This window comes from the organism of the source record quoted next, unplaced genomic scaffold (assembly GCF_019419815.1).
Source record: "Pyrus x bretschneideri cultivar Hongxiangsu unplaced genomic scaffold, Pyrus_bretschneideri_v1 Contig57, whole genome shotgun sequence".
NCBI lineage: Eukaryota > Viridiplantae > Streptophyta > Magnoliopsida > Rosales > Rosaceae > Pyrus > Pyrus x bretschneideri.
The window spans coordinates 486,412-502,361 of record NW_025999795.1 but is presented as its reverse complement, the minus strand read 5'-3'; the positions used below and the strand labels follow the sequence as shown (position 1 = coordinate 502,361).

General features: G+C 35.8%; 4 protein-coding genes across 7 annotated transcripts; 2 read left to right on the top strand and 2 right to left on the bottom strand.

The window, feature by feature from the left end:
• Positions 1-22: 22 nt before the first annotated feature.
• On the bottom strand, positions 23-2,985 carry LOC103932200 (O-glucosyltransferase rumi homolog). Its single transcript, XM_009341750.3, has 6 exons — positions 2,787-2,985; positions 1,557-2,158; positions 1,099-1,291; positions 931-995; positions 638-848; positions 23-552 (listed from the first exon to the last, which is right to left on the bottom strand). Exons 1-6 carry the CDS (start codon positions 2,874-2,876, stop codon positions 193-195), a joined length of 1,521 nt encoding a protein of 506 aa, XP_009340025.2. The 5' UTR covers positions 2,877-2,985; the 3' UTR covers positions 23-192.
• Positions 2,986-3,524: 539 nt separating this feature from the next.
• LOC103932199 (O-glucosyltransferase rumi homolog) lies at positions 3,525-7,741 on the bottom strand. 2 transcript variants are annotated; one of them, XM_009341749.3, is made up of 6 exons: positions 7,209-7,741; positions 5,202-5,794; positions 4,708-4,900; positions 4,454-4,518; positions 4,105-4,315; positions 3,525-4,032 (listed from the first exon to the last, which is right to left on the bottom strand). In XM_009341749.3, exons 1-6 carry the CDS (start codon positions 7,368-7,370, stop codon positions 3,670-3,672), a joined length of 1,587 nt encoding a protein of 528 aa, XP_009340024.1. In that variant the 5' UTR covers positions 7,371-7,741; the 3' UTR covers positions 3,525-3,669. The 2 variants fall into 2 exon arrangements, with proteins under 2 accessions (XP_009340024.1, XP_048427080.1); XM_048571123.1 differs by having other exon boundaries at positions 5,202-5,852; positions 7,209-7,346.
• A 3,276-nt stretch (positions 7,742-11,017) lies between these two features.
• LOC103932197 (heavy metal-associated isoprenylated plant protein 31) lies at positions 11,018-12,518 on the top strand. Of its 2 annotated transcripts, none has more exons than XM_048571124.1 (3): positions 11,018-11,143; positions 11,380-11,458; positions 12,045-12,518. In XM_048571124.1, the coding sequence occupies exons 1-3, from the start codon at positions 11,033-11,035 to the stop codon at positions 12,371-12,373; spliced, it is 519 nt and encodes a 172-aa protein (XP_048427081.1). In that variant the 5' UTR covers positions 11,018-11,032; the 3' UTR covers positions 12,374-12,518. The 2 variants fall into 2 exon arrangements, with proteins under 2 accessions (XP_048427081.1, XP_009340022.2); XM_009341747.2 differs by having other exon boundaries at positions 11,035-11,147; positions 12,045-12,504.
• A 2,190-nt stretch (positions 12,519-14,708) lies between these two features.
• LOC103932196 (heavy metal-associated isoprenylated plant protein 39-like) lies at positions 14,709-15,691 on the top strand. 2 transcript variants are annotated; one of them, XM_009341746.3, is made up of 3 exons: positions 14,709-14,792; positions 14,947-15,025; positions 15,257-15,691. In XM_009341746.3, the coding sequence occupies exons 1-3, from the start codon at positions 14,784-14,786 to the stop codon at positions 15,469-15,471; spliced, it is 303 nt and encodes a 100-aa protein (XP_009340021.1). In that variant the 5' UTR covers positions 14,709-14,783; the 3' UTR covers positions 15,472-15,691. The 2 variants fall into 2 exon arrangements, with proteins under 2 accessions (XP_009340021.1, XP_009340020.1); XM_009341745.2 differs by having other exon boundaries at positions 14,718-14,792; positions 14,944-15,025.
• The last annotated feature ends 259 nt before the right edge of the window (positions 15,692-15,950 follow it).

Genomic DNA, 15,950 nt, shown 5'->3' with positions numbered 1-15,950 from the left:
TTCTAGGATTCATATAGCCAACTCCACTTATGGAATCAGGCTTTGTTGTTGTTCTTGTAGTGGAAAATCTTTCTGCTAGTAATATTTAGAAAGGAGTAATCATAAGACAGGCTAGGTTGTAAGTACTCAAAACTAGTTGTATACACCAGTACATATATATATCTATGTGTATGTGTTTCTATGTAACCCTCTCTACGACTGCTCATGATCCTTCCAATAATTCTTCTCCCATGTTTCTACTTGTTTGATTGAACTTTCTTTTGTACGAAGCACTTCAAAAAGAGACGCCGGATCATAAGGCGGAGGCAAGCTGCAAGGTTCACCGACTGCAGGACCCTTCACCAAAGATTCCATCATAAATTTCTTTTCTAACCCTTCTGCTTGGCAAGCCATTGCCTCCGAGCAGAGTTCAATCGCTTTTTGAGGTATCCTAGGCTTGAATTGTAAGAGGTTTGCATACTCGTTTAAAAGATGAAACATGTAGTCATACACATAGTCCATCTTCAAGTCCTCTTGAATTAACTTACTTGATGCCTTTCCGATTGCTTGCGCCTAAAGAAACCAATGAAAAGTAATGATATTAACAAAAATGAATGTTGAAATCTGCAGAAAAGGCGTAACGATTGAATTACAGTACCTTTTTCTGGTGACTGTTGCCCCAATCAACAGCAAACTTGATAGATCTGCACTTGTCATCATACTTTATGGGCCAGTAGTGGTGCAGCGGCATCAAAGTTCTCGTGAAGAAATCGTAGTAACGGGGCTTTACTATCAACGTGACAGAATCACATGCAAGAATGTACTTTTCACTCACAGACCAAGCAGAGCCTTCTATGTAGATCTTGTACCTGCAATATCGTGCATGGAATGAGCAAAGTAGTGCAATTAGGAATGTCGAAAGTTCAAAAAATACGCAGTCGTAAACTGTACCTATGAACGCATTGGCTTGCTAAATCGGATCTCTTGAACCCTTCCTGCGCTTCGCGAGACCAATCCTGCATTGATTTTTCAGGAACAATGTCAGATTCTGTACTTTTGGTCTCAATGGTAAAACCGGAACAGTAACAAAATGAGATGGAGATTACTAGGTAAAAGTACCTGAGCATAAAGGCGAGCATACCAATCATACTGGTCAGAAACATTGCATGTCATGAGTTCTTGCCTGTGTTCAGCAATAGTTGGATTTCCCTTCCAATAAGCATAAGGTTCTCTATCTAGCCATTTGCTCCTCTTGTTGCCTTCCTCTAGGTTCTTTAGCAAAATCTCCCATGGCCTTATATTGATTTCAGCCCTACACAAGGAAGAAGGTAAACAAATTTCACAAACACGTTCAAACAATGTATTCCTTCATCTTTGGACCGTCGATCAGGCCGAAACCCTAATGCCTGATTCTCAACAATCTCAAGTATACGCTCCCCTCTTTGTAATCACAGAACCAAGTAACATGAGAAGAGAATACATTCAGAAGGGGATATGAAGGGGATATTTCACCAATTGTCAACTAAAAAAACAGATTTTCTTGCGAAACAAGAAAAGAAAAAGTCGTGAAGTCTTACCATCCCCAAAAGGACCAATCTGGGAAGACAACGTCAAGTGTGTTGTCATCCCCACAGTAGCGAAACAACGGTGGTGGAGTAGTAGAGTTGGGTCCGTCATAATCCCCTGACAAAATGACGGGCCAGTCAACGCAGTCAAACATCATCTCCAGATCCGGCACTTTCCCTGGGTACCTCCGTAACAACTGTAGGATCCCCCATATTGTAAAAGTATCTCTGGTCTGAAACGCCTTCTCATATTGCTCGACGTAAGCCTTGCCATTCACAATCACCAGCTTGAAATTGGCCGTCCGATTAGCCCTCTCCACCATGTCCCGTGTGATCCCGGTGTGGGCCCATGGCCGTAGGTCTTCATGTATCCAACGAAAGTATTCCGGACACGTGGGCGATGCTGGACGATCAGGATCTTGCTCCGGGTGGAATGTGGTAGGGTAGTTCGAAGGGCAGGTAGTTGTGAGGTTGTAGGCACTGCAGTTGAGTGGGATTTCCAATTGGCTCGAGGGGTTTTGGGGAATTTGACCGGTTTTGTTAGGGTATGTTTGGGATGTTTTGGTGGTTAATGTAGGTACTTGAGATGTAGTAGTACTAATTAGAGTCTCTGTCTGTTACAAATGGAGAAACAGGAAAACAAAGCTCATCAGTAAAATGCTATATAGACCAATAAACCTAAAGAGAGCGTAATGACTGATCTTATACGACAACACACTCATAGGGGGTGCGAATAGTTGGAGCGCAATTTAGAAGGGTTTTAGTAATCAACTCTACTCGATATGTGGCCCAATAATACCTACGAAGTTCACATTAACGAATACACTTGCAACATATGCTAGAAAAAACTTCTATGTAACAGGTTGATTGCCTTCAGCCTTAGAAGAGAGAGGAAAGGATACAGCCTTGTGGGATGGGTATCTCCACTTGCAAGAACATTGCTTAGTTAAAACGTAAGAGGATACATCAGTCTAGTTTTGTAACACGTGTTATATTTTGACTAAATAATATTCTAATCAAAATTTTTCTTAAAAATAGAAATGAGCGGCATAAACCCATTAGAAGTAAGTGATTGCCCGAGGAACATATACTCTCGCGACATACGACATTGATTAATGTCGTTTTGACAAACATCGTTTGCCTTGTACGTTCTTCATGATTAGAAAATATAAAATAAAAACAAAAGTAAAAGATGAATATTGGAAATAATGGTGGCAGATAGTGATATATATGATTACTTACGGAGGAGTTGAGCAAGCGTGTGCAAACAAGCGCGCCGACGAGGACGAAGAGGAAGAGGAAGATGGCAGATAATCTTGCAGGCGACTCCATGAAATGGCCGCAAGATAAAGATAGTGCCCTTGTCTGAAAACTCAAATGGCTATAAATATATGACCCGGTTGACAGAAAAATCGTATCTGATCCGTACGATGACAAGTAGTACCCTTGGCTCCCTCGTATCCCCGAGGTTATTTATCCGATCCGTACGACAACGAGTAGAACTTTTGGCTCCCTCATACTGCCGAAGTTTTCTTTAAAAAAAAAAAAAAATTACTTTTGGCTCTGAATGTCTGTATATTCTTTTACAATCTTTGTTAACTAGTTTTTGGGAGTCCTCGTAGTTTTGTGGAAAACCATGTTTCTAAATCCGTAGTTGGAAACCAAATTCCACGGATCTAAGTGGTGGTACTTATTTCTCGAAATAGTAAGATCGTTTTTGTTTTGACTGGTTGAGCCTCATAAAACTCAAAGCACTGAATTTTTTTAGGGCACACACCTCTTTTTATTTTTCACATACTATCCGACAGCCAAAAATTTAGATAATTCAGTATGTACATTAAACTGAATTAATTCAAGAAAAAGAAGATGCCGGAGAAGGTGACTGTGACATGAATCAGCCCCACAGAATGTGAGGCCTTTGGCGATCGCCTCTTCCGAACCTCCTCAGGGCCGGCCTTGGCCCGAGTGAGCAGTAATATGTATTTTTAATTTTCTTTCAATTCCACTAAAAATATCATAATTTAATAATATCCCATTTGTCATAGTTTGTATAGAATTCTATTTGCATGGATGGAACAAATATATGGAAAATCATCTGTATACATCAGTCTACGAAACCCTATCTCTATGATTGCTTACTCTGATTCTCCCAGTAACTCCTCTCCCATGTTTCCACTTGTTTAATTGAGTTTGTTTGTCTCCTAAGTAATGCAAAAAGAGACGCCGGATCATAAGGCGGAGGCATCGCGCATGGATTCCTCTCGGCAGGACCCTTCACCATAGAGTCCATCATAAATTTCTTCTCTAACCCTTGCGCTTGGCAAACCATTGCCTCCGAGCAGAGCTCAACCGCTTTTCGAGGTATGGTGGGCTTGAACTGTAAGAGCTTTGAGTATTCGCTTAACAGATGAAACATGTAGTCGTACACGTAGTCCATCTTCAAATCCTCTTGAATCATTTTGCTTGCTTCCTTTCCAATGGATTGTGCCTGAAGAAACCAATGCAATAAGTAAACAAATATGGAAATCTGTGGAAAAAGCCTAACAATCGAAATTATTACCTTTTTCTTATGATTGTTGCCCCAGTCAACAGCAAACTTAATAGATCTGCACTTGTCATCATCTTTTATGGGCCAGTAGTGGTGCACCGGAATCAAACCTCTTGTGAAGAAATCATAGTAGCGGGGCTTAACGATTAAGGTAACAGAATCACATGCAAGAATGTATTTTTCACTCACAGACCAAGCAGATCCTTCTATGTAGATCTTATACCTGCAATGATTGTGACATAGAGGAAACGGAAGTCAGGCAATTAGTTACAGCATGGGCAAACTGGATCATAGATATGTTGACAATAATTAAAGCAGTTTCAGCCAAATTAAACTCCAACTGATAGTTGGATGTTTCTACCTATGAACGCATTGGCTTGCCAAATCTGATTGCTTGTATCCTTCCCTTGACTCTTTAATCCAATCCTGCGATTTATTTTTCAAAAGCATTGTCAGATTCTGTACCATTGATACACATGGTCTGAATTTTTTTACTAAGCAGCAACTGTCAGAACTGTTAACCGAAGGAGAAATTGGTTAACGGTACTATTGCTAATAGGCAGATTAGAGGTACAAAAGGAACAATTAACCAAAGGAGAAATTGGTTGACGGTACTTGAGCATAAATGCGAGCATTCCAGTCCGTTTGCTCAGAAACATTACATTTGAGCAGGTCTTTCCTGGTTTCAGCAACAAATGGATTTCCCTTCCAATAAGCGTGCGGTTCTCTGTCTATCCAATTGCTCCTACTGTTGCCTTCCTCTAGATCCTTTAACAAAAGCTCCCATGGCTTTATATTGATCTCCGACCTACAAAACGAAATGGGAACCTACATATCATTTTTGAACGGATATAAGAATAAAATTACACCAATCTACATTTGGCAATACACTCAATCTTTGGATCGTCAACTGTGATACATTTAGTGTAGGACTGATACTCTAAGGGTGCACTGTGCACCCAATTGAATAAATTCATTAGCATTACTAGCAGATTATCAGTATGTTCACTTAACTTGTAGCACAAGCCATGAAGGGCTAAGGTTATGAATTATATGTATCAATGAAAAACATGATTTCAAAAGAAAAAGAAAAGGCCAAGAAATCATACCATCCCCAAAACGACCAATCAGGGAAGACGATATCGAGTGATCTGTCATCACCGCAGTAGCGAAACAATGGTGGTGGAGCCGTGGAATTGGGCTGGCTATAGAACCTTGATAAAATGACGGGCCAGTCAACGCAGTCAAACATGAGCTCCAAATCAGGCACTTTCCCTGGATACCTCCGTAACAATTGTAGGATCCCCCACAATGTAAAAACGTCTCTCGTCTGAAACGACTTCTGATATGTCTCCAAGTACGCCTTGCCATTCAGGATCACCAACTTGAAATTGGCCGTACGCTTGGCACTCTGTACCATGTCTTTTGTGATCCCGGTCTGGGCCCATGGCCTTAGGTCCTCGTATATCCAACGGAAGTACTCCGGACACGTAGGTGGTGGTGATGGACTGTCGGGATCTTGCTCTGGGCTAAAGGTGGTAGGGTAGTTTGATGGGCAAGTTCGTGTGAGGTTGTAGGCAGTGCAGTTGAGTGGGATTTCCAATTTGGGTGGAGGACTTTTGGGAATATTAGGAGTTTCGGGAGGGTGCTTTTGGGATGCTCCGGTCGTTACTACTGATCCTTGCGAAGTATCAACTAGAGTCTGTGTTTGTCCCTCGACGCAAAAGCAAAGATGCATGTCAAACAGTATAACCAATAACCTAACAGAGGTAAACATTTTTTACGTCAACACAAACACCAACAAGCATGCATTCCTTTGTCATCTAACGACGAGAACAACATTTTTCATGTCACAATTAGTCATAGGGATTCAACATGAAAAATATAGTGCCGGCTGTTAACTATATGACGCACTCTTCCTTCTTTTTTATTCGGATTTGAGATCGACAATATAAGATAAACTTACACAAACAAAGTTTTTTCACGTCACCATTAGTGTTTGACTAAATATCGACAACTGAAACTATAAAGACCAAAGTGAAACTTTGCCAAACTTGTTGGGCCAAAATAATTATTTGTCCATTTTTCGAAGAAAAATGCTGTTGACACCATGATTAGGATTGGGATTAACATAATGTTTTGGGGGTGAATTAGTCAATTTGGATTAACGACGCACACTTGTCGTCAATTAAAAATAAAAAGTATAGGTGCCCCAGTTTATAGACGTCACGGGTGAGGTGAGACACCACCCTACGTGCTGGTCCCATCATGGCATGCTAGGACAGCACTTTAATCGACAGTCACGGCAAATGTTAAGCAGCCCTACATTATTCTCACGACGTACGACATCGATTCATGCCGTTTGACAGACGTCGTTTGACTTTCGTACCTTCTAGGCTCTAGCTTTTTCATAGTTCTTGACATTACCATTTGCAGATGATATTACGTTTCTACCATTCAACTATGTGAGTCGAAAATAATTTTTTTATTTATAAAATAGGGTTTTTCTACATAATTATTATTGATACTTTAAAAATCTTATTTTGTAATATAAATTTTTTATAATTACAAAGAATAATACATTTATGAGGAGTGTAGAATGAAATTGTTGAATATTAATAACAGTTCCCTTTTAATAAATACAAAAATGGTCCTTAATAGTCTAAACTACTAAAAAATAATCCAACATTAGATCAATTAGATTAACAGATAAGGAATCGTTATTAGCATTCTAAAAATCTCATTCTACACATCTAACAGACAGATGTATTTTTCTTTCTAATTATAGAAAGTTTAGAATGACAAATGAGATTTTTAAAATATCAATAACAATTCCTTATAAAAACCCTATTTTATAAATGATAAAAAAATTATTTTCGACTCACATAGTTGAATAGTAGAAACGTAATATCATATGGAAATGGTAATGTCAAGAACTAGGAAAAAGGTTAGAAGGTACGAATAACAATTTCTTATAGATAATATAAAAATATAACTAATAAAATTATCAATGTTTGGAAAAAATTAAAAGAAAAACTATTAATAAAAAACGAGGAAATAAAAAATGAATATTGCAAGCAGGTGTGTCAAAAACAGTGTGGAGCAAAAAGACTCACAGGGAAGTTGAGAAGGCGCGTACAGACAAACGCGCCGAAGAGGAGGAAGACGAAGACAACGGAAAATCTCGCAGGCGACTTCATAAATGGCCGCAAATATAAGATAGCTTCTGTGAAGTGAGTGTACAAGGAGTGCCTCTGCGTACTTTCGTTCTCTCTCATCCCTTTTCTCCGCAAACACTCTCTCAATTATCCTTTCGCCCTCCTTCTTGTTCTCTGAGAACCGAGATTTGACTTCACAGGTGGAAAAAATCCAGGGATTTGGTCAACTGGGTAGGAGGAGGAACTTGTTTCCTGAAACGGGTCGGGAATAGTTTTGGCTGGTTGAAGCTGTATGGAGCAGATGAAGTTGGTGCGTTTGGTTGGGAGCCAATGAGAAAAGGTTGAGTTTTTGTTGGTTAATTGAGCGTGGAAGTTGAATTAATGCTGGAAGTGGATGTGGGAGGCGGAGGCAGAGAATAAATATGATATGAGATCTAGATCGTGAACTTGCTTAGGAAAATGGAGAAATGACCGAATTGAAAAGGATTGTTTTGGTAATTAGCAAAATTTGGTACGACTAGCAGTAGATCGGAGACTGAGAAAAAGGGCAGTTGGTTAAAAAATGTTGGATCGAAAAAGGAAAAATAATAGAAGGAATAAAGAAAGAAGAGATAGATGAGAGGTGGGGGAAGGAACACGAACACAGGAGGTGAATAGTTAATATTTTTCAAAGTAAGACTTTTGGGATTAAATTTTGTAAACTAAATCATATGAAAGTTGATATTAGATTATTACTTAAACGTTGATAAACGTGTTCATTCCTATTCGTGACACATCATTTAATTTATAAATTTTGTCTATAAATTTAATTTACCTAGCATTACCTTTTTTCACGTGATCATGTGACTCCTCGTTTGTTGTTTGCTTCATATTTTTGTTACAACAATGCTTGGTTATGAGTGTGAACTCTATTCAAGGATGGATAAGACTAAGAAGTGTTCAAATCATGAAGTTTTATGCTTGTGATCAAAATCTTTCATATTATAAATCACATTACAAAACTTACTTAAAAAAGAAAAAAAAAGAATTAAAATTAAAGTCGTTTAGTCAATGTATTATAAAAATATATTGATGATTCGTAATATTTTTACAAATTTCATTCGTACAATTCAACGACTAAATGATCTATCATAAACACGAAGTTTTATGAATCGATAACAAACAGTTTTGAGTAAGAACTCGTACTCATCTTTTAAGTAACCAAGTATTATTCTTTTTGTTATTTTACCAACATTAGGATATTTACAAGACTTTGCTCCAAAATTTGATACCAAACTCTCTGTGAGCAGGGACCAACTAGTCTTGAGTATTTATTTTCACCATAACTTGTTGGGTAGATATGAGACGTTTTCCAACTGAGTGGGGACCAACTAGTTTTGTTTTCATTTTATACCGTCGAGAGTGTATGACAAGAATAAAAAACAAATGGTGCAGGAATCATTTTCCAAACTGAGTAGGATGAGGGGAAACAAGTGGTCTTAACTTAAGGCTTCGTTATCCGTTTAATAATAAATAAATCACCTAGTCCAAGTGAGCCTAAGTCAAAATTTAGCTGTCAAACTTTAATTGGTTAGGAACATCATCTATCCTGCTTCGGTGTGTGTTCTCGTCACTTCCAAAAATTTCTTCATTTATTGCAATATATTTTGTTGTAAACATTTAGGTAAATTAATTTTTGTTATACAATATATTTCTATGTATTTTGTCTTATTCATTTAGTTATATTAAATTCATTATAATACATTTCAATGCATATATTTAGGTAGACACATTTCGGTATATACATTTCGATACAAACATTTAAGTACATTAATTCAATATAATACATTTTGGTGCATACATTTCAGTACACATATTTAGGTACATTAATTTAATATAATATATTTCAGTGCATATATTTTGGTACATACATTTTGGTACTAACATTTAAATACATTAATTCAATATAATACATTTCGGTACACATATTTAGGTACATTAATTGAGTCTTTCAAGTTTGAAGAATGTTAAATAAAATTAATAAATTAAAAAACTATTTTTTGGTCAAAAAATAAATTAAAATTTGTATATTAATAAATTTAAATATTTAACTGGGAGACATTAAATAAAATGCACATTAATTATTTCAAATTAAGGATACATCAATAAATTATAATTAATATGTAATCTAACACCGGATTTATTATAAATTTCAATCTTTTTAAATGATTAATGTTAAAAAATTCCTTTATTTTATGATAATTCTAGCAACAATAATTTTTTTTTTTTTTTTAACGTTATGGGCCTTATGGCCCTTCTAAATTGGACTTGAATTCATATTTGTGGAGGTGGAGCCAAAGGTTGTTACCTTTTTATACATTATCTTAAAATCATACATCAAATTATAGCAACATCATCCTTGTCTTGAAATTAGACAATAGAACATGGCCATGGCTTCACCAGAACCAGGCTTATTTTCTGCAACTTTGGGCCCCCATCTAACCAAAAATTTGTTGAAGCTAAAACAATTAACTACGAGAAGTGATTTTCGCAATTCTTTTGACCTTGTGCGTATTTTCGTTAATTTTTTCAATGATTTTCTGTTGATTTGTTCGTCAAAATGTACAAGAGATGAAAATATGGATGCAAAAATCACTCCCCTTAATCAGTTCCGAGTTCATTTCAACCAGTAGTGTTCATAATCCAACTTGTGTTTTTTTTTTTTTGTTCATGTTAATTCATAAATTTGAGATGCTCAAAAACATTGAGATGTGACAAATTATATCTCGTTTGAGTCACATGATAAGTATTATACTTACACATAATATACCCCGGTACGATGTAAGAATCTGTCTATGAATGCCAGCAGGGCCAGCACCAAAAGCCTTTTCTTCCTCAAAAAACTATTGTCACGATCATTATGCTCCCGAAGAGAGGCGTTACAAATTATGGCAACGGTAAAGCCTCTGATCTTGAAGAGACATAACACTGACCTGACTGAAGAGAATAAAATTATGATAAGATATCAATTCCAACATATTAACGCTACAGACTAGGCCTACCAATCCTCTCCTTCTCTCTCTCTCTCTGTCTCTCTCTCTCTATATATATATATATATATGTATGTATGTATGTATGTGTATAGAGCATTGTTCATTTTTGTTTATGTTTCTCCAAAGTTAAACTTTAAAGCTGCAGATTCCTAGGGATTCTGTAACCTGTGTTGAAAAACGAAAGCAGTTTTGTTCTGTTATGTTGTGAAATTCTCTTCGAAGTGCTAAAGCTGATACAGTTTTCTGTTCTTTGTAAGCAGTGGAGACATAAAAAACAAAAGCCACTGAGGAGTTCAGAACCTATTTTAGACAGAGACTTGACCTGTATGTCATAGACTCCTAGATGCTTTTAGGAGATCAACATAGAACTAATTTACTAACATTGTAGCGTTTCAGTTCAATAATGTATTGTCATGCGGAGAAAATTATCGAGGATTAGAGCCAATTAAACAAGTACTGTTGGATTGAGCCACTTGGTCATTAAGTATTAAGGTCCTACATGCCATGCCATACACAAATGGGGAGATAAATGATGGTTTTGATTAGTGTTGTCCATCATTCCCATTGGAGCGTGTCAAAACAATTGAAAATGCACTGTAGACTGTGTTGTTAAAGTGATACAGATTACAGAAGAAGAGGATTAGCTTTGGAGGTTGAGCTAACTACCAAAACTCACGCTTTCCCGCTCCACGCGTGAACCTTCTTTCTCATGCTTGCTAGATATATATATATATATATATATATATATATATGTGTGTGTGTGTGTGTGTGTGTGTGTGTATTGGGTCTCCTCTTGCATATATAATACTAGAGTTGTGGTCTCTTGATACCTTCATTGGAGGCTTGGAGCTACACAACCATGTCTGTGAGTCTCTCTCTCTCTCTCTCTCTCTCTCTCTCTTTCAGGAGAAAAACTTGAGCGTAATCGAGAATATATTACCGTCTACTTATCTCACTCAATACTTTATTAGTGAGACTGTGAGATAGGGTGATACTAATGTATATCCGCGGTTAGATGTAAAAACTCACACATACGCAAATACAGAGTTATCACGGCGGAAATAAGAAAATATATTGACAATGTATAGATTTTGCAGATTGTGGAGGTGAGAGTTCCAAACCTTGATTGTGAAGGATGTGCTTCCAAGTTGAAGAAAGCTCTCTCCAAACTCAAAGGTACACAACCTAATAAACAGGGTGTTTTTATTCTTCGCTTTTGAGTGGCATATTATGTATTTCTTTCCACTGCAAACTAACTGCAATTTGGAACAATAGAACTGGAAATACATTATAAGCAAATAATAAGTCATATCGTATATAAATTACGGTTTAGTATCTCTTTTATTAACGTCTTAGTCTTCCTTAATTTTTCATTTTTAATTATGTATTCATTGCTTTTGAGTCGCATATTATGTATTTCTTTCCACTGCAAACCAACTACAATTTGGAACAATAGAAATGGAAATATATTAAGCAAATAATAAGTCGTTTCGTATATAAATCATGGTTAGTATCTTTTTTATTAACGTCTTAATCTCCCTCAAATTTTTATTTTAATTAAAAATACAAGTGAAATATAAAAAAACATTTTAAGTACTTTTACAACTTAAAAATATTTTTCTCAAAAACGGTTTCAGCCAATTTAAAAGCGTTTTCAAACAAGTCATTATTGTTTGTGAGATATGGGCCTACCCAGCATTTCAAATTATAATTTATTATTTTGTATTTCACTTTTAACAAATGTAATTTACAATTTTAACAGGCGTGGAAGAGGTGGAAGTAGAAATGGAGATCCAAAAAATAATAGTGAGGGGGTATGCATTGGAGGAAAAGAAAGTGGTGAAGGCAATTAAGAGAGCTGGGAAAGCAGCAGAGCCATGGCCTTTTCCTGGATACTCTCACTTTGCCTCATTTTACAAGTACCCTACCTACATTGTCAACCATTACTACGACACTTACAAGAACGAAACCACCACCGGCGTCCACACCTTCTTCCACACTCCGTCGGTTTATTCCGTCGCCGTCGCGTCCGACGAGGCCATTGCTTCGCTTTTTAGCGACGACAATCCGCATGCTTGTGCTATCATGTGATTAATTATTATTTTTTTTTAAATTTGTTAATTTTGTACCTGTTTTTGAGCTCCTTTCGCTTGCTTTTTTAATATCACGCTTTAAATTTGAGTTGTTCATTTCTTTTTAAGGAGTTTTAAGATTTAGGGTTCGTTTGATATTCATTTGATTTTTAGTTTTCAAACCTTGATTGTTCAACTTAATAGCGATAAAAAATAGGAGTGTTCAAAAAGTAAAAAAGAAAGTGTGCATAAATAATTTTCCTTTAAAACTATTGAGATGTATTTGTATGAATTAGTTAATTTAGTGAAGTGGTAGTCAATTTTAATTGAGACTAGATTTAAAATTTTAAATCATCACGATTACATTTGGTATCATTAGATGAATTTGGTTTTTGAAATTCGTGAATCGGAAAACTTATTCAAGCTTAAACAATTGAATCATTTATACGTGTTCAAAGTAATTAAGTCTTGGACTTAAGTTAGACTAGTCATTTATATTATGTATCATTAAAAGAATTTGATTTTTGAAATTCGTGAATCGGATAACTTATTCAAACTTAAACAATTGAATCACTTATATGTGTTCAAAGTAATTAAGTCTTGGACTTAAGTTAGATTAATCAAACGTTACACTTGGAGAAGCATGTTGAGCTTTCAACTTGCAGTTTGAACATTCACGATACGAGTGGGAATGAAATAATAAAGTTGGATAATTGAGACCACGCAAAAAGTTGTGCGTTGAAGAGAATCTTGAAAAAGAGCAACAAAAAAAGTCATCATCTTTTCTAGTAGGTGTGCCCCAAGCAACTTCACTGCCAAGTTTCCAATGCCATAATTAGAAGACTTATTTACATCAATACCTTATAAAACTTGATGTTTGTCTCATTTTGTAAAATTTTCAACGATACTAACCAATGGTTTTTGTTGATAGATTTCTTTTCTTTTTTCACCTTTTCCTCTTTCGTTGGATGTGTGAGTCACATGCATGACATGTCAACAAAATAAACAGAAATTTAACAAAATTTAATGGTAAGGGGCAGAGTGAGACACACAATAAACATTTAAAGAGTTATGGGATACATTTGGATTTTTATGGGGCAAAGTAAGAGGAGGATTGAATTTCCAAAGCCATTAGTGTAAATAAGCCTAATTAGAACCCCAACGTGGAATTTGATTGGACATTTCATCTTCATGGGCACCTTGGGGCAGAAGGTTGAATTTGAAAAGGGGACTCGATAGCCCCAAATTAATGAGTGATGTTACATAGCCAATTGTTCATGTACATGCTGTATGGTAAAGTAGTAATTATAAAGATTTTTCAGCGACAAAAATAAAAGTTAAGTTAGTTGGTTAATATTAAAGTCAAAATTTTTAAATTTCCAACGACGAGTACACCATTTTTAAGTTGTTTAGGCAAGAAAATACTATGAAACTTAAATATGTACATTCAAAAGTAAAACAACGTCGTAGTTTTTCTTCTACAAAGTTGATTGGTCATTTGAAAGTAATGAAGTCTTGAGCTCCAAGTTGCATGTTTCTTTCTCTTGAAATTTATACTCATTCAACCACAATAAAGAAAGATACATTATGTAGTAAAATTATTTTGCTAATTGTAAGGTCATCTCCAACTGAAGGAGGGCCAGAAGGCTCGTTTTAACCCTCTAGCCCTCCAATAAATTAATATTTGAATGAACAGTGCATAGTCATATTTCTTACCATCTTCAACAGAGGGGCCAGAGGACCATAGGCCAAACATAGCCTTGTGAAAAAAAACATCTCCAACCGAGGGCCAAAAGGTCATAGGGCTAAACATAATTTATTATTTTAATTGAATTACCATGGTTACTTAAATTAAATTAACTCAACAATTTTATGTTATAGATTGTCAATAATTTTCATGTTGTTAAATGTTTTTAAAAATGTTGTTTGAGTTTCATGTTGTTAATTTTTTTTTATGTTGTTTAATGTTACTTAATGTTATTTAATGTTGTTTCATGTCACTTAATGTTATTTAATGACTTAGGAAGTTATAGGGAAGAAAAATAGAATTTTTAAATTTAAAAAAAATAATTTAAATATGACGTTAGCATGTGGCCTGGCCTGAGGCTGGCTGGCTGGGTTGGGCTAGTCAGTTGGCCCTTTGACTTGGCCCTCGATTAGAGACGATTTTCAGACTATTTTTTGACCTTCTGGTCTACTGGATATTTCGGTTGGAGATGGCCTAAGTGGCTAAACCGTACCTGAGGAACCATTTCTGTTGGATGTTACTTCTTACTCACATTCATGCATGACCCACCCGACCCCAGGCCCAAACCCAACCCCAAGTCCAAGCCCACTGAACCTTTATAAAAAGGCGGCCGAATCACAAAATCTCAAATCTCTCTTCCCTTTTTGTTTGTGTTCTTCCATTCCTCCTCTCTCAAAGCAATATGGCTCAGGTGCTTTTCTAACTTTAATTTTCTTTTTTCGATTAAATTTTATAAATTACAATCCCTTCAAGTATATGCAGATACAGATACATATGCAATTCAGAACATAGAGCATAACCCTTCCTTTTGTTTTCTGTAATTGTTTGTGTGAATTTTGCAGCAGAAGGTGGTCCTGAAGGTTCTGACCATGACCGATGACAAAACAAAGCAGAAAGCCATTGAAGCTGCCGCTGATATTATTGGTATTTCTTTTCATTTATTTTTTCCAAGTTTTGTTTGGATCTTCAATTGTTCAAATATATCCAAAAAGCACTTATTTTCACAAGCGTTTCACTGAAAACAAGTGCTTTTTTATTAGAACCAGAAACAGTTCTAACCTTTTCTGTCAAACATTGTTAAAAGAGCTTTTGATACTAAACCTAATTAAAGCTTTCTTTATTTCTCTTATTTACTTTGTTCTTGGGTGTGAACAGGGATTGATTCGATCGCGGCGGATCTAAAGGACCAGAAGCTAACAGTGGTAGGACTGATGGATCCGGTGGCCGTAGTGAAGAAGTTGAAGAAGGTTGGTAAGGTGGATATAGTATCTATCGGACCAGCCAAGGAAGAGAAGAAAGAAGAAAAGAAAGATGACAAGAAAGATGGAAAGGAGGGGAAAAAAGAAGAAAAGAAGGAGGACAAAAAGTAAAATATAGTTACCAAATTTTATCTCTCATGGTAATATTTTCTTTTCTTGTAAGTTGGCGGTTATGTTTTTTTTTTTTTTTTTTATGGTCATAGAGTTATGTATAATGTTTTGTTTAATTTCATGGGATTGGGATGTAAAAAAGGGCAAACGTACGTACTCTGATAATATTAAGCAAATAAGTAAGCAAATGGCTTCCGTAGAGAGGTTAGATTTTTTTATACATGATTTATTTTAATTTAATTATGGTGAGTGTGTTTTCTGTTTAATTCAGTGTAAAAAAATCAAATGTGATTACATCTGCATCATTTGGTAGGATTTATTTTATAGAAGCGATATTCTATTTTATTTTAATTTGATTTTAATTACAGTGAGAGTGATTTTCGATTTAAACTCATTGTAAAAAATCAAATGTGATTACATATGCATCAGTTGATAAGAATTTTTTTAAAAAAGTTTTAACGAAAAACTCCTGTTACTGT